Here is a 26790-nt window from a genome sequence, read left to right as displayed (position 1 = left end):
TCTCGGTTTGTCCTGGGTGATGGGATATAAACGTGGAGAGATCCAGCAGGTATCACAAACCACAATAAAAATAACATTCAGAAAAGAGGTTCTATCAGCCTTTGATTGGCCCTACATTTCATCCAGTGACAATCGGGACAGGAAGTGAGGGCAATCTACGGGACAGAAAAGGGAGGACAATCTGCTTATCAGGAACACGGCAACAACCACCAGACAGACCTTCAAACCCTTTTCTGCTTCCTACCAAGCTCCAAGTTCTGTCTGGATTTTCATTTTAAGATAAAAATGGGCAAAACAGTAAGGTTTTACCGAGTTGCAATTTTTAAATTTTAACTTACGGAGATTGAGAGGTGGCCTCTTCACCATGTCGGATTTACTGGGCTGTACAAGAGGAGCAAACGACACAGCCAAGATCTTCTCAGTCTCCCAGCTTGAAGGTCCAGTACGTGTGATCTTTGTCAGCTGGATCAGAAATAAGATAAACATTGAGATACAACAATACTTGCTAGCTAATATCTGCTAGCTAGCTAAAAATAATTCACAAGTTCACATAGTCACGTAGTTACTAACGTTGAATAAAGACACCAGTCCATCCAGTTCAACCTGAGTGATCACCCACAATTGTCCCCATCCCCACACATTGCATCCCATCAAGATGCCCATCCACTATATTATTATTTATTTCACTTCTTAAGGACAAACAAAAAAATTCCCAGCTCTTACCAGCTAGCCTCCAAAAACAAACAAAAAATTGACTCCAACAGTTCACCTTACAAAGGGTTTAGTTGCACAAATTAACAAACATGTTTAAGCTGCAGAGGCCGTTTCAAGGCACCCCAGTGTACTGCAATCCTAACTGTTATTTTGAGAGTCTCCCAAATTGGAGAGCATATATAAAATAATGGATAGATGAAGGGCAGGTGTTCCCCTCCTTAAAAGGGTCAAGGGATGCACGGGACAACCAGTAAAGACACTATAGCAGCTGAAGGTGTCCATCGCATCCCCACATCAAATTCAAACAACTGTACAAGCAAAAGGCAACCACTCCAACCTATAACTGGCCTTTGCAACAAGGAGCACATGGAAAAGCAACGCACATCAAAAACAAACCAAAATTCACAGCACACTTACCTGCTAGCCTGCAAAAAAAAAAAAAAAAAAAAAAAATTGACCCCATCTAACAGTTCACCTTACAAAACAAGGGGTTTAGTCACACACATTTGCAAACATACGTGTAAGCCGCAGTGGCCACGTCAAGGCACCCCAATGTACTGCAGTCCTAACTATCATTTTTGAGAGTCTACCAAATTGGAGCACATATAGCAATACCTATACGATACCTTTAGCTGCCATTGTGCCCTTGTTGGGTGTCCTGAGTGTCCCTGTACCTTTGAGGGGTGAGCTCTCTGCCCTTAGTCTATCCATTGCTATAATGTGCTCCAATTGCAGGCTAGCCGGTAAGCGAGCTGGGAAATTGTTTGTTTCTGATGTATGTTGCCCTTCCATGTGCTCCTTGCTGCAGAGGCCAGTTATAGGCTGGGGTGGTTGCCATTTGTTTGTTCACTTCTGAAGAAACAAAGTATGTAAAGTCAAAGAAGGTTCAAGTGGAACCATCCCAGGTCCTCTAAGCTCCATAGACGTATGGAGGCTGCCATTCAAAATCTGCCCTGGAAAAACTAGTTGGCTGTGTTATGCCTACCCACAAGGTTTCAGCACTTTCCAAGTTCTGGGAACAAATGCTCTGATCAGGACCTCCGATGTCCCAAATCAGGGTCTCAAAAGTGGTGAGCCCATAAAACTGGTATTTTCAGATAAGCAAAGCCAGCCTACACATTTTAGCTGTTATGAACGGATATGAAGAGTTGAATGCAATCTGTAAAGTCCTATAGGGTCAGTCGTGGGTGTAAATATAGCAATAAACCAATACTCTCACAAAGCCATCTGATAAGCTGGAAATGTTTAATGGGAGCTACCTTTTCCTCCAGTGGCATGACAAGAATCCCACCCATTTTCAGTAGATTCTTCATGTAATCTTCATGCTCCTTCTGCACCCCGGCTCCACAGTAGACGCGATCATAGGCGGAGGACTCCAGAGAAATGTCTAGGCAGTTTCCAGCCACAAAGGAAGGCTCACAGAACTCAAACCTGGAAAGGAAAGGAGAGACACAAGAAATGATGGGACTGCCTCCCTCCCCATTGATCACCCATCGTGCTTCTGAACCGAAAGGTGTGGGAAGAGGAAGGTCCAAGCAGGACTTTGGTTGTGAACCAACATGGTAAGAAGGGAGAAATGGGCCCCAAGTGCAAACTCAAGAATAGATGCTAGCATTTATATACAGAGCCCCCTGAGTTTCTGTAACCAAGTATGGGAGTGCACACACAAGGCTACTTTAGGTGCCCCATTTCCTTATCTGCTGCCAAAGTGACCAAGTGCTATGTGCAGGCTGTGTCCTTACCCGATACCAGCTGAGCACAAATGGTCCGATTGTTGGTCTGATTGTTAGAGAAGGTGAAGCCACAGATACATATTCAGTTCTAGAAGTATGCAGCCATAGATTTGTCAGGAAACCATGACCTGCGTACATGTTCCAGATCCAGAACTTACTATGGAGTTAAACAAGAACCAGCATGACAACTTAGATTCTGCATCTTTATTACCAACGGCCACCACCTTATCTCTGCCCTGATAGGTTCCCTTTGAAGATCCCGCCTCACCAAGGAAGCCTTACCTGTCAAAGCTGTCGCTGGTGCGGACAAACTGTTCCAACTTTTGCTTGGCATATTCAATGACATCTTGGTGAAGCTCAACACCATGATTGATGCCAAATGGTCCTGAGGGCACAGAAGGAACTGTTAATGTTGTTACACTGTCCCATTCTTTCCCACAATTTCACACCAAAGCGTTGTGTACATGGTAATCATACCAGTAAGCTCCAGCTTCCATAAAGTGCACCTGTTTTGAAGCAAACAATACACTTTGAAATAGGAGAGTACAGGAAGAAGGCACGGCACGTGAGCTTTGTTAGGAAGTGTATTTTGAGGTTGATCTTAAAGTGTATTTTAATAAAATATCATCTAAAGCCAAAATGTTGTCACATGTATATCCACTTTTGCAGTGAAATATGAGAAAACCCCACAATATATGTTTGTGTGTTCCCAATTCACAAAAAACAAACCTGGGGCCCGGTTAGAGACATTTCCCCTTCACTTCCTGTCCTGCTGACATTTTATGAGACAGAAAGTGAAAGAAAGTCACCAACAGCACCAGGGGAAAACTGGAATCCCCGTCATATTTTTAAAGCTGCGTTCCGGTTGCAGATTTTCTCTCACTTCCTGTCTGAAAAATGGTGTCATCATGACAGGAAGTTAAGGGAACAGAGCCCCAGACAATTTTTTTCTCACCCTATGCAAAGGAAGTCCAGGCTAATACTAAGCCCTATACTAACTATCCTGTAAATGAAAGATGCGTATACTTGCCTAATCTAAGGGTACAACGATCCAGTCACATGATTGGCTCCCAGCGCTGGCTTCAGGGTAGAGGGGTGACATCCGACAACAGATGCCCCATAGCAAGTCTATGGTTGACATCACTGCCCAGGCACTGCATCCGTTTTCACTGAAGGATGTGATCGGACCATAGCACTCTTAGATTAGGCAAGTATACACATCTTTTGTTATACAGCATGTGTCAAAACGCAAGTCCCGTGGGCTAAATCCGGCTCACCAGGCCATTTCACATGGCCCTCACACCTCTCCTGAAGCTGTGGCACCCTCCTCGGCTCAGCAGTCGGCAGCAGAGAAAAAGATAGAACTCCTTCTACAGATCCTCCCCCTACAGCCGCAGCACCCCCTTGTCTCATCCTCCCCTGGTCTCAGCATTCAACAGCTGACTCCAGCCCTCCTCTGATCCTCCTCCAGACCATGCACTTTCTGCTTTCCAGCTTCTCCCCCCAGCTTGTTTACGGAAGCAGCACAAGATAAACAGGAGGTGCACTGTGCTGTAAGAGAAGGTGGAGGACTCTTGACTTCTGATGGTGGGATGCTCTGGACATCTACTTAGAATCGTGATAATGCCATTTTTTGCTAGTTGAAAAGGAGGGTTGCATACCGCTGGTATCATCCACAACAAACGTTACAGGAGTCTGTTCACACAACACCATGGCAGGACCAGGTTCTGTCTGAGCAGTGTCCAATAAAGTTTTTTGTGGATGATACCAGCGGTGTGCAACCCTGCTTTTCAGACTTGCATCATCTGATACCGGAGTGCGAGTGGGCTCCGTCCTGGTTTGCACCCACTCTTAACAGCTTAAGTCTTAAGTTATTATTATAACCGGTAATGATCGAATGAAGAGGCAATCATTTCATATGATAAAGACTAGATACATTTATATAGTCTTACAGATATATTAATCTCCACCTTCATTAGAAGCCTTGCATGGCTGCTTCTACATAGACCTTGGAAGAATTTCAGCATTTAAAAAAAAAAAACCCAACAGTCCTCCGTCAATAGCAGCCATTGCCACATCAGATCTATTGATGCCCAGCGTCCCACCAGAGAAGAACCGAGGGCCAGCCTAAGATACCAATGAATAGGAAGATGGAAGGACAGGATACCCAGCAGCTGACATATTTGAAGATTAATAGAGGTTTGGCTTACCCAAGATTAACCCAACCATTGTGCTAAGGTAGCCGGTCCCACTGCCCAGATTGAGGAAGGACAATCCTGGCTGGAGCTCCAATGCCTCCATCACTTCGGAATAAATGCACGGTGCGGAAAGGTGAATGTTCCCGTGCTTCCACGCCAAGTCCTTATAGGCATTTTCCTTAAATTCCTCCAGGTAGTAGTCGGCCCGGTCAATTGCTCGAAAAGCCTGCTCTACCTCCTCGGTGCGAATGTACTGAGCTTCTTTCAAGTTATCGATTAAGTCGTCATTGTCCTCTCCGGCGCTCACAGCCCCTCCCATGGTGATTAGACTTGTGACTTGCCTAAGCCGCAAAAGAGAATATATGTAAGCCAATGACCAATAGGATTTCATTGCAGTGAGTTACTGCTACAGTGAGGAATTTAGAGGCCTAGAGTCATCAAAGCCCTAGAGCAGCCTGTCTCAACCTTTTTAACACAGAGGAACCCTTGAAATATTTTCCTGGTCTCAGAAAACCCCTGCTAAAAATTCCTATAGCTACAACCCATGATGCATTAGAGTTATGGTCAGTGCTCCTTAGACTTGTGGTCATTGGAAAGAATTACCCTCTTATAAATAGTTAAAAAGATCAATGGTGTCAGTGGAAACTTATCTGGGAGACAACCTCTGGAGGACACCTGCTCTCCGATAGGGGCACTCTGGTAGCCCTAGAGCCATCATTTTTTTTTTGGTACAAAAACAGGTCCAGGATAGTCAAAAAGGAGCCTTCCAAACCCTCTGAAGAATTAAAAGCCCATTTCACCTTTAAAAACCACCTCCATTTTGCCTCCACTACTCCAAAGCATTTTGTTGAACGTATTCAATTTTAGTAAATTTCACTCATCCCTAAATCACATTCACTGCTGAAAAGACAATTAATTCCTGAGTGGAGAGAAGAAAGGTTTAGATCGCCTAGTGGCTTCTGATCACGTTTGAAGACTCAAATGGCAAAACCCACATACAGCTCCACCTCATTGCTACAAGCAATACAAGAGGACCTCACCAATTACTTGGCCTCACAATGGCTGTGAGGGGGCAGGGAGATCCTAAACTTGAGACCCCCCCAACAGAGTCAACCCACCATCCAGTAGGTGGAACATTAACTTTAATAATGGCAAGGTAATACGCCAATGTTAGAGCCACACAGTTGGGTTAGAGCTTTACAGACGATCTTAGTAGCTCAATTGCACTGTGCAAACCGTTGGCGCACTATAAAACATGAATAATAATAATAATAATAATAATAAATCACCAACAATCAGGGCTGGACTGGGATAAAAACTTGGCGCTGGACTTCATCCAGACCGGCCCACTTTAATTTTGCAAACATGCACAAAATAAATAAAATAGAAATAAACAAACAGTATATAAACTATACGCAATTGCGCAAAAAAAGCCTCCCCCTTACATCAGAGTCCCCAGAGAGCCCCCTCCCTTACATTGGGGACCCTAATGTAAGTAGGGGGGGCTCTCTGGGGACCCTAGAGAGAGGGCAGACAGTAAGCGATGATGTTATCTTACTGCTGCCCACGGCTGTACAGTGAGGGCGGAACAGCGGTGATGCAGGGTGGGCGGTGAGAGATGAGGTCTCCCGTGCTGCCTGCCCGCAGAGAGGCCACGGCTCACTTCCCGTGGTTGGGGACCCCTGGGATTTGGGGCTATGGGCCCCAGATTCAGGGTTATAGCCCCAAAAGCCACCCCCTAGCGACAACACTGGCTGTCACTAAAACCGGCCCACTGAGCCATCGGCCCACCAGGAAACTCCCAGTAGTCCCGATGGCCAGTACAACGGGCTTTCTAAGATGTAGTCCAGGGTTCTCCAAACAAGGGGCCAGTTTACTGTCCTTCAGACTTTAGGGGGTACACACTAAGGCCAATGGGTGTAGAAAATGTCCTGGCATCCAGTGGGAGTAAATAACACCCTATCGCTGGTGTCAGGGGGAGGAACGCTGCCCTGTACCAGGTAAAAGCTTAATAAAGGCTGCCAACTGGCTGCTATTGGTCTCAGTACTCTGCTTTAGTACACGCAGGGGCGTGCTGGGCCGGGGGGGGGGGGGGGGGGGGGGGTTGGGGGGGGGGCAATTTCCCCCCATTTTTTTTCTTCTCTAGGAAGTCGGACCAGGGGGCGGGGGCTCGGCCGTGGCAGCCACTGTTTTATTCGGGGAGTTGTAGTCCACGCAGAAGCTCTCAGTGTTAAGAGCAGCGCAGAGGAAACTACAACTCCTGGAGTCTTAGAGGCAGGGCATGCCAGGGACTCGGGACGCATGACTGGCTCAAGCTGCGGGGCCCCAGGACCATCACCGCCCCCCTCCCCCCCCAGGAGGCCGTGGCATGCAAGGACCTGCTGAGCTGAGCTTCCAGGTGAGGAGAGACCCCGACACCCCCAGCTGACCCTCACATCACTCCCACCCCCCCTCATATACCCTGCCCCAGTGATCAGGCTGCATTGGATGGTCACCAGTCCGGCTGCATTGGAAAACCAGGTGGGCATGGATGGTGAGCTGATTCGATCGTTCAATGGGCCACTTGCCCGGACTTGCCCCCCAGGCCTAAGGCAACCAACCCTCCCCTGCACGCACCTATGAGCCAAACAGCAGGTGCTAATGTTGTAATACCAATGTGGCACATGTGTGCATTCGGGAAAAAACAACACATGTAAATCAATCAGGATGTACGCTGTAGCTTGAGTACAGCTTCTTGCATCCTCCTGTGCCAGGATGCCAATGTAAATGTATTTGAGGGCTTCTGCTATCTAAACTTTAAGGTTTAGTCTTTTCAATAAAATATAAAAATTGCATATATATTATACAGTGGATATAAAAAGTATACACACCTCTGTTAAAAAGGAAGTAAACTCCTCTTGTTTGTACCTACAGGTAAGCCTAGAATAAGGCTTACCTATAGGTACTGTAAATATCTCTTAAACTTGCACCATTTAGGATATATTTACTGTATACTGCGCCGCCCGTGCCTTTTATTCAGGGCCTGTGCCGTGACCGGCGGCACCCGGGAGTGACGTCATCGCGGCTCCGGCCAATCACAGTGCCCGTGAACCCAGAAGAAACACCGGGGAAGACGTAGGCCGTGTCAGCGGTGTGAGGGCGCCGCTGCAGGGCTTCGTTCTAATGCAAGTATTTCATAATGAGCTAGTATGTGATGCATACTGGCACATTATGCCTTTGTCTTACATTTTTTTTGTTTTTTCTTCACGGGGGTTTACAACTGCCTTACAATGTCAGGTTTCAGGGATGTAAAAAGAATTAGACAAAAGATAGATCAAAACTTTTTCCACCTTTAGGCTGGGTCCACACTATTGCGAATTGGATGTGGATTTCTCCGCATCCAATTCGCATGACAGGAGACTCACCGGCTCTCTATGGAGCCGGTTCACATATCTCCGAGGCGGTTGCAGAGCAGATTACACAGGGGTCCTGTATGTCTTTGGCTCCGTTTCAGGTCTGAATTCAGGCAAAAATTCATCCTCAATTCGTCCCTGAAACGGAGAACAGGGACGAACTGGACCCCTGCTGCGAGCTGCATGCGGCTTAGATGTGAATCCAACCTTAATGTGACCTATAAACTGTACAACTTAATTGAAAAACAAACAAATCTTTTTTTTTTTTTTTTTGGGAGGGGGGGGGGGGGGGAGAGATAGTAAAAATAAAATAATGTGTTTGCAGAAGTGTGCACACCGTCTTATAACTGGGGATGTAACTGTATTCAAAATTGAGCAGTCACATTCAAACTCATGTTAAATAGGAGTCAGTACACACCTACCATCATTTAATGTGCCTCTGATTAACCCCAAATAAAGTTCAGCTGTTCTAGTAGGTCTTTCCTGACATTTTCTTAGTCGCATCCTACAGCAGAAGCCATGGTCCGCAGAGAGCTTTGAAAGCATCAGAGGGATCTCATTGTTAAAAGGCATCGGTCAGGAGAAGGGCACAAAAGAATTTCCAAGGCATTAGATGTACCATGGAACACAGTGAAGACAGAAGTGGAGAAAATATGTCACAACAGTGACATCACCAAGAACTGGACGTCCCTCCAAAATTGATGAAGATGACAAGAAAACTGCTCAGGGAGGCTGCCAAGAGGCCTACAGCAACATTAAAGGAGCTACAGGAATATCTGGCAAGTACTGGCTGTGTGGCACATGTGACAACAATCTCCCGTATTCTTCATATGTCTGGGCTGTGAGGTGGAATAGCAAGACGGAAGCGTTTTCTTACCAAGAAAAAACATCCAAGCCCGACTAAATTTTGCAAAAACACATCTGAAGTCTCCCAAAAGCATGTGGGAAAATGTGTTCTGGTCTGATGAAACCAAGGTTGAACTTTTTGGCCACAATTCCAAAAGATATGTTTGGAGCAAAAACACCACATCACCAAAAGAACACCATACCCACTGTGAAGCATGGTGGTGGCAGCAACATGCTTTGAGGTTGTTTCAGCTTAGTCAAGGTAGAGGGAATTATGAAACAGTTCCAAATACCAGTCAATATTGGCACCAAACCTTCAGACTTCTGCTAGAAAGCTGAACATGAAGAGGAACTTCATCTTTCAGCATGACAACGACCCAAAGTATACATCCAAATCAACAAAGGAACGGCTTCACCAGAAGAAGATTAAAGTTTTGGAAAGGCCCAGCCAGAGCCCAGACCTACATCCCATTGAAAATCTGTGGGGTGATCTGAAGAGGGCTGTGCACAGGAGATGTCCTCACAATCTGACAGATTTGGAGCATTTTTGCAGAAGAAGAGTCAGGATGTGCCATGCTGATAGACTCATACCCAAAACGACCGAGTGCTGTAATAAAACCAAAAAGGTGCTTCAACAAAGTATTAGTGAAGGGTGTGCCCACTTAAAAAACTAAAATAATATGGTTGCATATTTATACTTCTCTCAACCTAAAAGATTTCACTTTGTTGTTCAACTGAGTTGTACAGTTTATAGGTCACATTAACCATTTCAGCCCCGGAAAGGATTTACCCCCTTAAAAGGGGTTGTAAACCCCCTGTGGTTTTGAGGTGAAAATCCTCTTGTAGTGCATCAGCCCGACAGAGCCCCCCTTCTACTTACCTGAGCCCGATCGTTCCTGAGCCGGGGACGAGCACACCCACTCCAGCCGGTGTCTTGGGTCCTGATTGGATTGGCTCCCGCTGCTGTCAATCAAATCCAATGACGTCGGGGCGGAGTCAAGTCCTGTTGTCTGTATCAATAGACGAAGCAGCAGAACTCGCCCGCACGTATGCCCAGAGGGAGATCGCTTCTCCGACGGGGCAATCGAGAAGAGAAGAGGAGGAGCCAGGAGCACCGCTGAGGGCCCCAAGAAGGAGGATCGGGGGCCCCTCTGTGCAAAACCAACTGTACAGAGGAGGCAAGTATGACATGTTAACCACTTCCCGCCTGCCATCATATGATGTCCTTGACTTTGAGCGGGGATATCTGAACGATGCCTGCAGCTACAGACATCATTCAGATATCGCCTATTAGAGCCAGCAATTCCATACACCATAAGAATGATCATAGCGGTTGTTCTGCTGCTTAATCGTTCTTACGGGCAGCAAGAGGGGACGTCTTCCCCTCCCGTGTTTCTACCGACTCACCCCTGCCATCAGCGTCCCCGTGTGCTCGCACGCAGAAGCGAATGCATACGCAAGTCCACATATGTAAACGGTGTTTAAATCACACGTGAGGTATTGTCGTGAACGTTAGAGTGAGAGCAATAATTCTACCCCTAGACCTCCTCTGTAACTCAAAACATGTAACCATACGCCGATGATTTATTATTTTTTATAACAAGTCACGAGACTTCCATCCCCAATTTATTGCAGATTCTTAGAACGTACTCCGCTCTTTCTAATTATGAAAAAAAAAAAAAAAATGAATGTGCACAAATCTGAAGCTTTGAACATAAATTTACCTAAGGAGACTCTCAGTAACATACAACAGAGTTTCCCCTTCTCTTGGGCTCGCCACAAAATCAAATATCTGGGCGTTTATCTTACCCCCTCACTATCTGAAGTTTTTCAGGAGAATTTCTCCCCCTGGCTTGCCGCTCTACGCCTAGATCTCCAGCGTTGGCACAAGAATTCTCTCTTCTGGCCATTTTGCCAAAATTATCGTACCTCCTCCAAACATTACCAATAGCTGTCCCAAGTCACTTTCTACGGTCAGTCCGTGGGGAGTTTTTGAACTTCCTCTGGGGCTACAAATCAAAAATACTGTCCCGACCTTACCAAAAGACCAGGGCGGCATAGGGTTCCCAGACCCGTTTAAATATTACTAGGCGGTCAATTTAACCAGAGCCCTAGACTGGACCAAGCGTTTCTCAGAGAAGGAGTGGGTGGGGGCGGAACAGGCAATGTCCCCCTTTCCCCTTTCAAGTTTGTTGTGGCAGACTTCTACCCCGCCAGTACCCCTGAAATCCCACCCTTTGATTGGGACTACTCTGTCGGTAGTAGCTAAAACGGTTTGCGTCACGATGGTCCCCCACACTCCCTCACCTTTGCCAGTTATTGGTGCCCCAAGAGTTTCCTTCTAGTCTGTCAGTGAGGAGGTTTAGGGAATTTCTCTTGATCAACAGATATAGATACCAAGACTTTCTTCATGAGGAAGAGAAAAGGAATTTAGGGACTTTCTGGGAGGCCTAGACCTGGTAAGGTCACGTGTTTCCATCCCTATGGGACTTTGAGAGAAATCGTGGCCTGGTGAGGTCATGCATTTCCATCCCTAATATATCGAGAAGAGGGAGGCAAGGGGGGGTGGGACTTTGTGTGAAGCACATGATAGCAAGAAGGTAGTTGAGCTGAACAGGGGAATTTTTAATGATATACATACTTATGAACATACATAAAATGTTAATATCAAGGTAATTAATACATACAGTAGCGAAAATGCCCACAACTGATAAACACAAATGTCTTGAATCGTGACCATCAATAGGTAGAAGGTTAATACATGATAGTACATAGGTAAAAATAATAATAATAATAATAATAATAATAAAATGTCATGAAGAGAGCCATAATAAAATTCCATTGTTCAACCAGAAACAAGATTGAATATAAATATAATTGTGAGGTAATGCCTGCAGGACCTAAGGCCTCACTAAACCTGTAATGTTAAGAATTGCATGATAGCTTGAAGATCTGGGTATACGTGGGTAGAAACACGACATAAGGTAGCTCTACGCGTTTCATGGCTGATGCGCCACTCATCAGGAGCATGCACGCGATAGTCTAAAATGGAAGTAATATGAAAAGTATTCAGTTATCATTGAAAAGGTATAGAGGGGTAGGGTAAAACCCCACATAACACCGCAGTGTACTTACTAATTGAAGTTCGTCGGCTAAAGGTGTATTAATGGGGTGCCAAAAACACCGGAAGGCACCTCCAACCGGGAGCCATGGTGGACAGCCGAGCGGGGGCAACCAAGCGGGCAGCAATCAGGGCGGGCATAGGACCACGAGACATCTCTAGGGGAGGAAAAAATGAGGAACGATGATGGTGAGCTAGTGGCAAGATGAGTGGCTGGATGGTGTGGATGGTGAGGGAGGGATTCTAGGCGGAAACAGGCAGCCAACGGCTGCCAGAGCAGCAGTGAGGTGAACCAGGAGTAAGTAGGTGGTGAAAGAGGAATACTATAAATCAGTGAAAAAAAATGCAGAGGTGTAGAAATGCCAAAATACCTGGTGTGAATAAGGAATCAAGAAAAAAAAAAGGGAGGAAAGATTCCGGTCATGTGACTCGGGTGTGTTGAGAGCCTCGAGTGCCATGGCTGCCCGGAGAGACGCCCCTATATGCGCCACCGCAGGACCGCCCACCCACATCACGCCGTATAGCAGATTGCGGGGGAGGGACGCCGACAGATCTCTGGCCAACCGGCCTCCAGTTACCTCCGCTGCTAACGAGTATGGAAACCCAACACAGACCACGTGACGGTGTAAAGGACGCGCAGCGTGGGATGCGTGATGTCGACGTGCAGTAAAACGCGCCTAAAAAAGAACAGAGAGAACATATTTTGTACACCACTCCTCAATTGCGGATAGGTTCCAGGAGATGGGGTTTAAGGTCCTGACCCGCTGGTATAGAGTACCCACGCTCTTACAGGAGATTTACCCTTCAGTTCCCTCCACCTGCTGGCGACAACCAGACGGTTCACTACTACACGTATTTTTGGACATGCTCCCTTGTCCGCCCCTTCTGGGACGCTATTCGGCGAATGTTTTTTTAGACTGACAGACATTTCACTTGCAGACGATCCGGCGCAGTGCTTACTTCACCTTACTCTGATGTCGAGGCGTCGATAGAAGAAGACCCTCTAGATCCACCTCCTTCAAACGTACTATTTTTTTTTTTTTTTGAAAAATTATTTTTATTGAGTTTTCAGTTCCAATCAAAACAATAGTAGCCCACGCAGGGGCCAAACCTTAATTGCCCACGCAGGGGCAAGACTTATGTTACAGCAACATACCGTAACTTGAATTCTATGTACAACTTAACACAAACTACTAACTACTACCCCAACGTAGGGAGAGGTTCCAGTTCGGGGGGGGGGGGGGGGGGGGGATCTGTGCTCAAACTGGTGTTATCAGGATACTTCAAAATAAGAATATCTGGGCTCAATTCACTTTTAAATAGATCACCAATTCTAGGTCTTGCGTACTTCTTCACTTGCTGTGGTGGCATCTTCTAGCCAACATGTCCACACTTTATCAAATTTTTGTGGGCAACCTCTGTCCAAGTAGGTGGCCTTGTATAAGGGTAAACTGTCATTTATCAGACTTTTCCAAAATCTAACAGGGGGGGGTGATTGTTTCCAGGTCATTGTGATGGCTTTACGTGCCTAATACAGTAGTAGGGATAGAAGTACTTTTCTCGCCCTAATCACCGACATTTGTTCAACCAACCCCAGCAGACAGTATTTAGGATCATAGGGAACACTGGTCTTGGTTACCTTTGCAATTACCTAAATGACCTCTTGCCAGTAATGTTTAATTGCTGGGCAGCTCCAAAAAAATGTGGAAAAACTCTCCGGGTTGGTGTGAGCAACGCCAACACAGCGGAGAGTATGCCACCGACATCCTGTGGAGCCTGTGGGGTGTATAGTGAGCCCTATGTAAAATGTTGTATTGGACCAGTTTATCTCTTGCCGAGACCAGAGGGGAGAAGGGAAAGTCCCAAATCTCCCTCCAGTCATCATCATCCAGTTCCAGGATGTGCCCAGTCTATTTCCTGCGGAGGGGGGACAACCCGGGATCAGCAGCAACGGGCAGGGACCCATAAAGCTGGGACGTTAATTTTTTGTGTACTATTTTTAGTGTCAACATAATTTAAATAAAAGTACGCAATGATTGAGATTATGTATTGTAATCAATAAATTCCTTACTGTAAACTTTTGATCCTCCATATATGGCCATTTCCATCGTTGATGTGGGCATATGAAGCCCAATCGCGATTCCTTCCTGGTATGGGCATGGAGAGGTGCATGCTGGATGACCAGCACGCGCCTCTCGATCTCGCGCATGCGCGATTTAGCGGTGGCCGTAGCGCCAGATCGTTTGTACCATTGCCATAACAACGGGCGGCGACGGAGGAAGGTCCCGCGATAACATGCCCAGTGTCTCCTGGGAAATGACGACAAGACATCTCCCAGGAGCACTAGCGAGCACGGGCACCGGGGGGGAAATTACGTCAGGTGCCTTGGAGAGGAAGAGGCAGATTACGAGGGACCCCCTAGCAACAGGCCAGAAATAGCGAGTAAAAAAAAAAAAAAAAAAAAAAATTCCACAGGATGTTATTTAGATTTAATGCAGCAGAATAATGTAAAAAAAAAAAAAAATTATAACTGGAACTCCACTTTAATGCTGCTAAAATATGTATCCCGCAAAAATGGAAATGCTCAGATTCCCCTTCAGGTGGTCAGTAGATAGCTGTGCTAAATGAAAGTAACCTGATGGAACAATTGATGGCCGCATTAAACAGAAAAGAGGAACAATTTAATAAAAGCTGGATTTACCGGCACGATTTCCAGTTCTCTCAAGAGTGTAAGACCTTTGTGGTCCCTTCGGTAGAGCAATTGTAACTGCATGTGTTACCATTTGCTTTCACAAACCCCCCCCCCCTTTTTTTCTTTCCTCCCCCCTCCCCTAAGTCTGTCTTTACTCTCATTTTCCGACGGTTTCTATTGAGCCTGCTCTGGTTCTTTTTCTGCTTACTCTTACATTCCTGTCTTCTAAATTCTGAGATGAAATGTCTTCTTCGTCACATTGGAAAGTTTGTTTGTGTTCACCTGACTCGGGGCCATATTAGTGTTTTATACTGTCTTAATTCAGTCTAATGTAGGTGAGTTGGTGCCATGTTGACATCCACCGATTCGCTATGTTCCTACTTGTTGCTACTTTCTTATTGGTTTGTGTATCAGCCTATTGTTACTGTACAACATTTTGTCGCTGGATTTGCTCTCAATAAAACTTAAAAAAAAAAAAAAAAAAAAAAAACACAAAAACATGTAACAAGTAAAAATTTTTTAAAGCGCAGCCTATGGAGATTTTTAAGTACCGAAGTATGCCGCCATACCGCGTGTGTGTGTAATTTTGAACCTTGACATGTGGTATCCATTTACTCGGCGTAACATCATCTTTCACATTATGCAAAAAAAATGGGCTATTTTTACTGTTTTGGTTTTTTTTAATGCATGAAAAAAAAAAAAAAAAAAAATCATGTTTGAAAAATTGTTGTGCAAATAATGTGCACGATAAAAAGTTGCAATGACCGCCGTCTTATTCTCTAGGGCGTCTTATTCTCTAGGGCGTCTGCTAAAAAAAAAACAAACACATATATAATGTTTGGGGGTTCTGAGTAATTTTCTAGCAAAAAAAAAAAAAAAAAAATTATGATTTTTACAGGAGAGGAGTGTCAGAATTGGCCTGGGTGGCAAGGGGTTAAAATTAAAAAAAACGAATGTTTTAATCCTTTAATGACCAGGCCATTTTTTGCGATACAGCATAGCATCGCTTTAACTGACAATTGTGCGGTCGTGCGACGTGGTACCCAAAAAAAAAAAAAATTGGAGGTCCAAGAACGACAATTTTGAAAAAAAAAAAAGTTTTACTTTCGGCTATAATACATGTGGGGTGGGGGGGCTCCTCCCACTCACTGACACCCCAGTACAGTCCTGGCTCCTCCCACTCACTGACACCCCAGTCCATTCCTGGCCCCTCCCACTGCACCGGATGCAGTATTGATATGTGGAGGGGGAAGGGGGGGTAATCTTCGCCCTGGTCCCAGCACTGCACAAACCTCTATGATTATTAGAGAATAAATAATAACAAAGTATCTTTATCAGGAAGTAGATGGAGATCAGTCCCGGGCAGAGTTCTCACTGAGCACTACATGACACCACAGTCCTGGCTCCTCCCACTCACTGACACCACAGTACAGTCCTGGCTCCTCCCACTCACTGACACCACAGTACAGTCCTGGCTCCTCCCACTCACTGACAACCCAGTACAGTCCTGGCTCCTCCCACTCACTGACAACCCAGTACAGTCCTGGCTCCTCCCACTCACTGACACCCCAGTCCATTCCTGGCCCCTCCCACTGTGGGGTGGGGGGGGGAGGGGTGCACCGGATACAGTATTGATATGTGGAGGGGGGGGGCACCGGATGCAGTATTGATATGTGGAGGGGGGGGGGGGCACCGGATGCAGTATTGATATGTGGAGGGGGGGGGGCACCGGATGCAGTATTGATATGTGGAGGGGGGGGGGGCACCGGATGCAGTATTGATATGTGGAGGGGGGGGGGGCACCGGATGCAGTATTGATATGTGGAGGGGGGGGGGGCACCGGATGCAGTATTGATATGTGGAGGGGGGGGGGGCACCGGATGCAGTATTGATATGTGGAGGGGGGGGGGGCACCGGATGCAGTATTGATATGTGGAGGGGGGGGGGGCACCGGATGCAGTATTGATATGTGGAGGGGGGGGGGGGCACCGGATGCAGTATTGATATGTGGAGGGGGGGGGGGGCACCGGATGCAGTATTGATATGTGGAGGGGGGGGGGGCACCGGATGCAGTATTGATATGTGGAGGGGGGGGGCACCGGATGCAGTATTGATATGTGGAGGGGGGGGGCACCGGATGCAGTATTGATATGTGGAGGGGGGGGCACCGGATGCAGTATTGATATGTGGAGGGGGGGGGCACCGGATGCAGTATTGATATGTGGAGGGGGGGGGCACCGGATGCAGTATTGATATGTGGAGGGGGGGGGCACCGGATGCAGTATTGATATGTGGAGGGGGAAGGGGGGGTAATCTTCGCCCTGGTCCCAGCACTGCACACACCTCTATGATTATTAGAGAATATATAATAACAAAGTATCTTTATCAGGAAGTAGATGGAGATCAGTCCCGGGCAGAGTTCTCACTGAGCACTACATGAAGTCTGCAGACTATTTACAGAGGGGGGGAGGGGGGGTGTTCTTGATGTTGGTTCTCACACTTGTACTGTGGTGGCAAGGTGTCGGGATGGGGGAGGGGTGTGCACGGTGTCCTCTGGTGACCGAGGGGGGGGGGGCTCTTTTGGGGACACACACAGTTACAAGATGGCGAGCTCAGCCAGCCAATCACATGATTGAGGAACCTCCAATCTCTGATGAGCGGGCCTCGGCTCGGGGAGGGCACCGCACTGCCAACATACTGCCACAGACAGGCTAAGGCCCCATACACACTATTAGATTTTCTGCAGATTTTTGTCTTCAGATTTACCAAAACCATGTAATATGAGGTCAAATCTTAAGAGTTTCAATTTGTATGCAATCAGGCCGGCCCTCGCACTACATGGTTTTGGTAAATCTGAAGACAAAAATCTGCAGAAAATCTAATAGTGTGTATGGGGTCTTAGGGGGGACTCCGGACAATTTCTGGTTAGAATGGAGAAGAGGGAACCGAGAAGGAAACACCCCAACACTGTGCAGTCCCAGTCCTCCCCACAGATCAACACAATGCAGGTCTGTAGATACTGACACCCCAATACTGTCATAGGGCCCCCACTGACTGACTCCTCCTATCACCACATTGCCAGACAGCAAAGACTCCTCCCACTCACTGACACCCTTGTCCATTCCTGGCCCTTCCCACTCACTGACACCCCAGTACAGTCCTGGCCCCTCCCACTCACGGACACACCAGAGCATTCCTGGCCCCTCCCACTCACTGACACACCAGTGCATTCCTGGCCCCTCCCACTCACTGACACACCAGTGCATTCCTGGCCCCTCCCACTCACTGACACACCAGTGCATTCCTGGCCCCTCCCACTCACTGACACACCAGTGCATTCCTGGCCCCTCCCACTCACTGACACACCAGTGCATTCCTGGCCCCTCCCACTCACTGACACCAGTGCATTCCTGGCCCCTCCCACTCACTGACACCAGTGCATTCCTGGCCCCTCCCACTCACTGACACCAGTGCATTCCTGGCCCTTCCCACTCACTGACACACCAGTGCATTCCTGGCCCCTCCCACTCACTGACACACCAGTGCATTCCTGGCCCCTCCCACTCACTGACACACCAGTGCATTCCAGGCCCCTCCCACTCACTGACACACCAGTGCATTCCAGGCCCCTCCCACTCACTGACACACCAGTGCATTCCAGGCCCCTCCCACTCACTGACACACCAGTGCATTCCAGGCCCCTCCCACTCACTGACACACCAGTGCATTCCAGGCCCCTCCCACTCACTGACACACCAGTGCATTCCAGGCCCCTCCCACTCACTGACACACCAGTGCATTCCAGGCCCCTCCCACTCACTGACACACCAGTGCATTCCAGGCCCCTCCCACTCACTGACACACCAGTGCATTCCAGGCCCCTCCCACTCACTGACACACCAGTGCATTCCAGGCCCCTCCCACTCACTGACACACCAGTGCTCTCCTGGCCCCTCCCACTCACTGACACCCCAATACAGTCCGGGCTCCTCCCACTCACTGACACCCCAGTGCAGTCCAGGCTCCTCCCACTCACTGACACCCCAGTACAGTCCTGGCTCCTCCCACTCACTGACACCCCAGTCCTGGCTCCTCCCACCCACTGACACCCTAGTACAGTCCTGGCTCCTCCCACTCACTGACACCCCAGTACAGTGAAGTCCCGGCCCCTCCCACTCACTGACACCCCAGTACAGTCCTGGCTCCTCCCACTCACTGACACCCCAGTCCTGGCTCCTCCCACTCACTGACACCCCAGTCCTGGCTCCTCCCACTCACTGACACCCCAGTCCTGGCTCCTCCCACTCACTGACACCACAGTCCTGGCTCCTCCCACTCACTGACACCACAGTACAGTCCTGGCTCCTCCCACTCACTGACACCCCAGTAGTCCTAGCTCCTCCCACTCACTGACACCCCAGTACAGTCCTGGCTCCTCCCACTCACTGACACCCCAGTACAGTACAGTCGTGTCTCTCACACTTGTTGTTGCTCCCCTCCCCCCATGTAAGGGACCTCAGGCTCCTCCCACCTCCATCCTCGCTCTCTACATCAGAGACAACAACACAGACAAGCCCCGCCCCCTCCATTAGAGCCCAAAGGAGCTCTCCCTTCCTCCCGGTCCCCGCACTCTGCTCCCCTGGGGGCCCTGTACGGGGTGTAGGGGGGGCCCCGCTCTCCTCACCTCAGCTCAGCCCGCACAGCGACAAACACTCTCCACCAGCTGACCAGCCGTGACGTCACCACAGACGCTAATGAGGGAGGAGAGAGGGTGGCTTCTTTATCGCGGGCTCCGCCCCCCTGCCCGCCCCTCTAGGCTTCTGCTGCCCCGCCAGTGTGCGTGTCACGTGCTCTGTATTGGGGCGGCCCGCCCCCTGGTCGGTAGCCCCGCCCCTTCGGCAGCGTTGGGAGAGCCGCCCATGCAGTCACGTGTCCAGCGCTCGCTGGGACCTTTAATTTAAAGGGACAGTCCATAGAAATGACAACTTGACATCTGTCCGGATCAATCGATCCATGTATGGATGTATGTAGGGCAATGGTGTGCCATATACTTATCCTCCAATGTTCATCTAGTCTTGTAGACTCCTCTCCCACAACATTGTAAGTAATCCAAATGTACCCCATACCATACACAGTACAATCTGATCGTACAATGTCCATCCGAGGAATTGTGAGGCCTGATTGGATATCCTGCCTTCCTGTATTCTACATACATGGCTCTGATCAATATACAGGAGATTGGAGAAGACTCTTGGATGTGAATCTTAGTGAAAACAATATGGGGGGATATGGGAAACGATTGTTCTACACACACCGACATGGGTTCAACTGGATGGACTGTTGTCTTTATTCAACCTCACCCACTATGTACAATCAGATTGTAACATGTGTGCCCAGCTCTCCGATCTCCCCTGTGATTGGCCGGATCAATGGAGATTTCTCTGCCAAATGAATGTGACACAAATAAACATCTCTACCAGATATGACCTCCGGGGGGCAGACATGCAAATGCTGAAGAAGAGAAAAAAACAAAATTACTTCTCCCTGCAACCAGTCAAAGCTGGATCCTGCCGTTACCCGTAGCAACCTTGTAGACTTTCTTGGCAATACAAACATCGGTAAAGTGAACGAAAGTTGCCAAATGTCCCAAATTACCCGAATAATATCCTCTGCCTTAATATGTCCCTGCCCCCCTTCCCCACCTTTCTCGTTCCTCTAACTCTGCCTCTTTCCCTCAGTAGCCCCAACCTAGTGCTCTCCGCTTCTCTCCCCAATCCTCCCAACCTAGTGCTCTCCGCTCCTCTCCCCAATCCTTCCAACCTAGTGCTCTCCACTTCTCTCCTCAAACCTCCCAACCTAGTGCTCTCCGCTCCTCTCCCCAATCCTCCCAACCTAGTGCTCTCCACGTCTCTCCCCAATCCTCCCAACCTAGTGCTCTCTGCTTCTCTCCTCAATCCTCCCAACCTAGTGCTCTCCGCTCCTCTTCTCAATCCTCCCAACCTAGTGCTCTCCGCTTCTCTCCTCGAACCTCCCAACCTAGTGCTCTCCGCTCCTCTCCCCTATCCTCCCAACCTAGTGCTCTCCACGTCTCTCCCCAATCCTCCCAACCTAGTGCTCTCCGCTTCTCTCCTCAATCCTCCCAACCTAGTGCTCTCCGCTCCTCTTCTCAATCCTCCCAACCTAGTGCTCTCCGCTTCTCTCTCCAATCCTTCCAACCTAGTGCTCTCCGCTCCTCTCCCCAAACCTCCGAACCTAGTGCTCTCCACTTCTCTCCCCGAACCTCCCAACCTAGTGCTCTCCGCTCCTCTCCCCAATCCTCCCAACCTAGTGCTCTCCACTTCTCTCCTCGAACCTCCCAACCTAGTGCTCTCCGCTCCTCTCCCCAATCCTCCCAACCTAGTGCTCTCCACGTCTCTCCCCAATCCTCCCAACCTAGTGCTCTCCGCTTCTCTCCTCAATCGTCCCAACCTAGTGCTCTCCGCTCCTCTTCTCAATCCTCCCAACCTAGTGCTCTCCACTTCTCTCCTCAATCCTCCCAACCTAGTGCTCTCCGCTCCTCTCCCCAATCCTCCCAACCTAGTGCTCTCCGCTCCTCTCCTCAATCCTCCTAACCTAGTGCTCTCCGTTTCTCTCCTCAATCCTCCCAACCTAGTGCTCTCTGCTCCTCTCCCCAATCCTCCCAACCTAGTGCTCTCCACGTCTCTCCCCAATCCTCCCAACCTAGTGCTCTCCGCTCCTCTTCTCAATCCTCCCAACCTAGTGCTCTCCGCTCCTCTCCCCAATCCTCCCAACCTAGTGCTCTCCACTTCTCTCCTCAATCCTCCCAACCTAGTGCTCTCCGCTCCTCTCCCCAATCCTCCCAACCTAGTGCTCTCCGCTCCTCTCCCCAATCCTCCCAACCTAGTGCTCTCCGCTTCTCTCCCCAATCCTCCCAACCTAGTGCTCTCCGCTCCTCTTCTCAATCCTCCCAACCTAGTGCTCTCCGCTTCTCTCCCCAATCCTCCCAACCTAGTGCTCTCCGCTCCTCTCCCTAAACCTCCGAACCTAGTGCTCTCCGCTTCTCTCCTCAATCCTCCCAACCTAGTGCTCTCCGCTCCTCTCCCCAATCCTCCCAACCTAGTGCTCTCCGCTCCTCTCCCCAATCCTCCCAACCTAGTGCTCTCCGCTTCTCTCCCCAATCCTCCCAACCTAGTGCTCTCCGCTCCTCTCCCCAATCCTTCCAACCTAGTGCTCTCCACTTCTCTCCTCGAACCTCCCAACCTAGTGCTCTCCGCTCCTCTCCCCAATCCTCCCAACCTAGTGCTCTCCACGTCTCTCCCCAATCCTCCCAACCTAGTGCTCTCTGCTTCTCTCCTCAATCCTCCCAACCTAGTGCTCTCCGCTCCTCTTCTCAATCCTCCCAACCTAGTGCTCTCCGCTTCTCTCCTCGAAACCTCCCAACCTAGTGCTCTCCGCTCCTCTCCCCAATCCTCCCAACCTAGTGCTCTCCACGTCTCTCCCCAATCCTCCCAACCTAGTGCTCTCCGCTTCTCTCCTCAATCCTCCCAACCTAGTGCTCTCCGCTCCTCTTCTCAATCCTCCCAACCTAGTGCTCTCCGCTTCTCTCCCCAATCCTTCCAACCTAGTGCTCTCCGCTCCTCTCCCCAAACCTCCGAACCTAGTGCTCTCCACTTCTCTCCTCGAACCTCCCAACCTAGTGCTCTCCGCTCCTCTCCCCAATCCTCCCAACCTAGTGCTCTCCACTTCTCTCCTCGAACCTCCCAACCTAGTGCTCTCCGCTCCTCTCCCCAATCCTCCCAACCTAGTGCTCTCCACGTCTCTCCCCAATCCTCCCAACCTAGTGCTCTCCGCTTCTCTCCTCAATCCTCCCAACCTAGTGCTCTCCGCTCCTCTTCTCAATCCTCCCAACCTAGTGCTCTCCACTTCTCTCCTCAATCCTCCCAACCTAGTGCTCTCCGCTCCTCTCCCCAATCCTCCCAACCTAGTGCTCTCCGCTCCTCTCCTCAATCCTCCCAACCTAGTGCTCTCCGTTTCTCTCCTCAATCCTCCCAACCTAGTGCTCTCTGCTCCTCTCCCCAATCCTCCCAACCTAGTGCTCTCCACGTCTCTCCCCAATCCTCCCAACCTAGTGCTCTCCGCTCCTCTTCTCAATCCTCCCAACCTAGTGCTCTCCGCTCCTCTCCCCAATCCTCCCAACCTAGTGCTCTCCACTTCTCTCCTCAATCCTCCCAACCTAGTGCTCTCCGCTCCTCTCCCCAATCCTCCCAACCTAGTGCTCTCCGCTCCTCTCCCCAATCCTCCCAACCTAGTGCTCTCCGCTTCTCTCCCCAATCCTCCCAACCTAGTGCTCTCCGCTCCTCTTCTCAATCCTCCCAACCTAGTGCTCTCCGCTTCTCTCCCCAATCCTCCCAACCTAGTGCTCTCCGCTCCTCTCCCTAAACCTCCGAACCTAGTGCTCTCCGCTTCTCTCCTCAATCCTCCCAACCTAGTGCTCTCCGCTCCTCTCCCCAATCCTCCCAACCTAGTGCTCTCCACTCCTCTCCCCAATCCTCCCAACCTCCCCGCTCCTCTCCCCAATCCTCCCAACCTACTGCTCTCCGCTCCTCTCCCCAATCCTCCCAACCTAGTGCTCTCCGCTCCTCTCCCCAATCCTCCCAACCTAGTGCTCTCCGCTCCTCTCCCCAAACCTCCGAACCTAGTGCTCTCCTCTCCCCAAACCTCCAAACCTAGTGCTCTCCGCTTCTCTCCCCAATCCTCCCAACCTAGTGCTCTCCACGTCTCTCCCCAACCCTCCCAACCTAGTGCTCTCCGCTTCTCTCCTCAATCCTCCCAACCTAGTGCTCTCCGCTCCTCTTCTCAATCCTCCCAACCTAGTGCTCTCCGCTTCTCTCCCCAATCCTCCCAACCTAGTGCTCTCCGCTCCTCTCCCCAAACCTCCGAACCTAGTGCTCTCCACTTCTCTCCTCAATCCTCCCAACCTACTGCTCTCCGCTCCTCTCCCCAATCCTCCCAACCTAGTGCTCTCCTCTCCCCAAACCTCCGAACCTAGTGCTCTCCGCTTCTCTCCCCAATCCTCCCAACCTAGTGCTTTCCTCTCCCCAAACCTCCGAACCTAGTGCTCTCCGCTTCTCTCCCCAATCCTCCCAACCTAGTGCTCTCCACGTCTCTCCCCAATCCTCCCAACCTAGTGCTCTCCGCTTCTCTCCTCAATCCTCCCAACCTAGTGCTCTCCGCTTCTCTCCTCAATCCTCCCAACCTAGTGCTCTCCGCTCCTCTTCTCAATCCTCCCAACCTAGTGCTCTCCGCTTCTCTCCCCAATCCTCCCAACCTAGTGCTCTCCGCTCCTCTCCCCAAACCTCCGAACCTAGTGCTCTCCACTTCTCTCCTCAATCCTCCCAACCTACTGCTCTCCGCTCCTCTCCCCAATCCTTCCAACCTAGTGCTCTCCATTCCTCTTCTCAATCCTCCCAACCTAGTGCTCTCCACTTCTCTCCCCAATCCTCCCAACCTAGTGCTCTCCACTTCTCTCCTCAATCCTCCCAACCTAGTGCTCTCCGCTCCTCTCCCCAATCTTCCCAACCTAGTGCTCTCCACTTCTCTCCTCGAACCTCCCAACCTAGTGCTCTCCGCTCCTCTCCCCAATCCTCCCAACCTAGTGCTCTCCACGTCTCTCCCCAATCCTCCCAACCTAGTGCTCTCCGCTTCTCTCCTCAATCCTCCCAACCTAGTGCTCTCCGCTCCTCTTCTCAATCCTCCCAACCTAGTGCTCTCCACTTCTCTCCTCAATCCTCCCAACCTAGTGCTCTCTGCTCCTCTCCCCAATCCTCCCAACCTAGTGCTCTCCGCTCCTCTCCTCAATCCTCCCAACCTAGTGCTCTCTGTTTCTCTCCTCAATCCTCCCAACCTAGTGCTCTCCGCTCCTCTCCCCAATCCTCCCAACCTAGTGCTCTCCACGTCTCTCCCCAATCCTCCCAACCTAGTGCTCTCCGCTCCTCTTCTCAATCCTCCCAACCTAGTGCTCTTCGCTCCTCTCCCCAATCCTCCCAACCTAGTGCTCTCCACTTCTCTCCTCAATCCTCCCAACCTAGTGCTCTCCGCTCCTCTCCCCAATCCTTCCAACCTAGTGCTCTCCGCTCCTCTCCCCAATCCTCCCAACCTAGTGCTCTCCGCTCCTCTCCCCAAACCTCCGAACCCAGTGCTCTCCACTTCTCTCCTCAATCCTCCCAACCTAGTGCTCTCCGCTCCTCTCCCCAATCCTCCCAACCTAGTGCTCTCCACTCCTCTCCCCAATCCTCCCAACCTCCCCGCTCCTCTCCCCAATCCTCCCAACCTACTGCTCTCCGCTCCTCTCCCCAATCCTCCCAACCTACTGCTCTCTGCTCCTCTCCCCAATCCTCCCAACCTAGTGCTCTCCGCTCCTCTCCCCAAACCTCCGAACCTAGTGCTCTCCTCTCCCCAAACCTCCAAACCTAGTGCTCTCTGCTTCTCTCCCCAATCCTCCCAACCTAGTGCTCTCCTCTCCCCAAACCTCCGAACCTAGTGCTCTCCGCTTCTCTCCCCAATCCTCCCAACCTAGTGCTCTCCGCTTCTCTCCCCAATCCTCCCAACCTAGTGCTCTCCGTTCCTCTCCCCAATCCTCCCAACCTAGTCCTCACTGCTTCTCTCCCCAATCCTCCCAACCTAGTGCTCTCCTCTCCTCAATCCTCCCAACCTAGTGCTCTCAGCTTCTCTCCTCAATGCTCCAAACCTAGTGTTCTCCGCTTCTCTCCTCAATGCTCCCAACCTAGTGTTCTCCGCTTCTCTCCTCAGTCCTCCCAACCTAGTGCTCTCCACTCCTCTCCCCAATCCTCCCAACCTAGTGCTCTCCGCTCCTCTCCCCAATCCTCCCAACCTAGTGCTCTCCACTCCTTTCCCCAATCCTCCCAACCTAGTGCTCTCCGCTTCTCTCCCCAATCCTCCCAACCTAGTGCTCTCCGCTCCTCTCCCCAATCCTCCCAACCTAGTGCTCTCCACTCCTCTCCCCAATCCTCCCAACCTAGTGCTTTCTGCTCCTCTCCCCAATCCTCCCAACCTGGTGCTGTTCGCTCCTCTCCCCAATCCTCCCAACCTAGTGCTCTCCACTCCTTTCCCCAATCCTCCCAACCTAGTGCTCTCCGCTTCTCTCCACAATCCTCCCAAACCTAGTGCTCTCCGGTCCTCTCCCCAATCCTCCCAACCTAGTGCTCTCCACTCCTTTCCCTAATCCTCCCAACCTAGTGCTCTCCGCTCCTCTCCCCAATCCTCCCAACCTAGTGCTCTCCACTCCTTTCCCCAATCCTCCCAACCTAGTGCTCTCCGCTTCTCTCCACAATCCTCCCAAACCTAGTGCTCTCCGCTTCTCTCCTCAATCCTCCTATCCTAGTGCTCTCCGCTTTTCTCCTCAATCCTCCCAACCTAGTGCTCTACGCTTCTCTCCCCAATCCTCCAAACCTCTCTGCTCCTCTCCCCAATCCTCCCAACCTAGTGCTCTCCACGTCTCTCCCCAATCCTCCCAACCTAGTGCTCTCCGCTTCTCTCCTCAATCCTCCCAACCTAGTGCTCTCCGCTCCTCTTCTCAATCCTCCCAACCTAGTGCTCTCCACTACTCTCCTCGAACCTCCCAACCTAGTGCTCTCCGCTCCTCTCCCCAATCCTCCCAACCTAGTGCTCTCCACGTCTCTCCCCAATCCTCCCAACCTAGTGCTCTCCGCTTCTCTCCCCAATCCTCCCAACCTAGTGCTCTCCGCTCCTCTCCCCAATCCTCCCAACCTAGTGCTCTCCACTCCTCTCCCCAATCCTCCCAACCTAGTGCTCTCTGCTCCTCTCCCCAATCCTCCCAACCTAGTGCTCTCCGCTTCTCTCCCCAATCCTCCCAACCTAGTGCTCTCCGCTCCTCAATCTTCCCAACCTAGTGCTCTCCGCTTCTCTCCCCAATCCTCCCAACCTAGTGCTCTCCGCTCCTCTCCCCAAACCTCTGAACCTAGTGCTCTCCGCTTCTCTCCTCAATCCTCCCAACCTAGTGCTCTCCGCTCCTCTCCCCAATCCTCCCAACCTAGTGCTCTCCACTCCTCTCCCC

At 50.2% G+C, this 26790-nt stretch overlaps 1 protein-coding gene across 1 annotated transcript in view; it reads right to left on the bottom strand.

Annotated features, from left to right (window-relative positions):
* The window catches only part of PCMTD2 (protein-L-isoaspartate (D-aspartate) O-methyltransferase domain containing 2), a 22020-nt gene extending 2499 nt beyond the window's left edge, over positions 1-19521 (bottom strand). The window contains exons 1-5 of the mRNA XM_073607429.1: positions 19381-19521; positions 4658-4986; positions 2730-2832; positions 1974-2145; positions 339-462 (exon numbers count right to left, since the gene is read on the bottom strand). Coding sequence (XP_073463530.1) covers positions 339-462; positions 1974-2145; positions 2730-2832; positions 4658-4964 — 706 coding nt within the window. The 5' untranslated portion in view covers positions 4965-4986; positions 19381-19521. The remainder of the gene's footprint in view (positions 1-338; positions 463-1973; positions 2146-2729; positions 2833-4657; positions 4987-19380) is intronic.
* Between the last annotated feature and the right edge of the window lie 7269 nt (positions 19522-26790).

This window comes from Aquarana catesbeiana, linkage group LG12 (assembly GCF_042186555.1).
Source record: "Aquarana catesbeiana isolate 2022-GZ linkage group LG12, ASM4218655v1, whole genome shotgun sequence".
In the NCBI taxonomy this organism is placed as follows: Eukaryota; Metazoa; Chordata; class Amphibia; order Anura; family Ranidae; genus Aquarana; species Aquarana catesbeiana.
The sequence above is the reverse complement of the archived record's forward strand: the minus strand, read 5'-3'. Positions and strand labels throughout refer to the sequence as shown.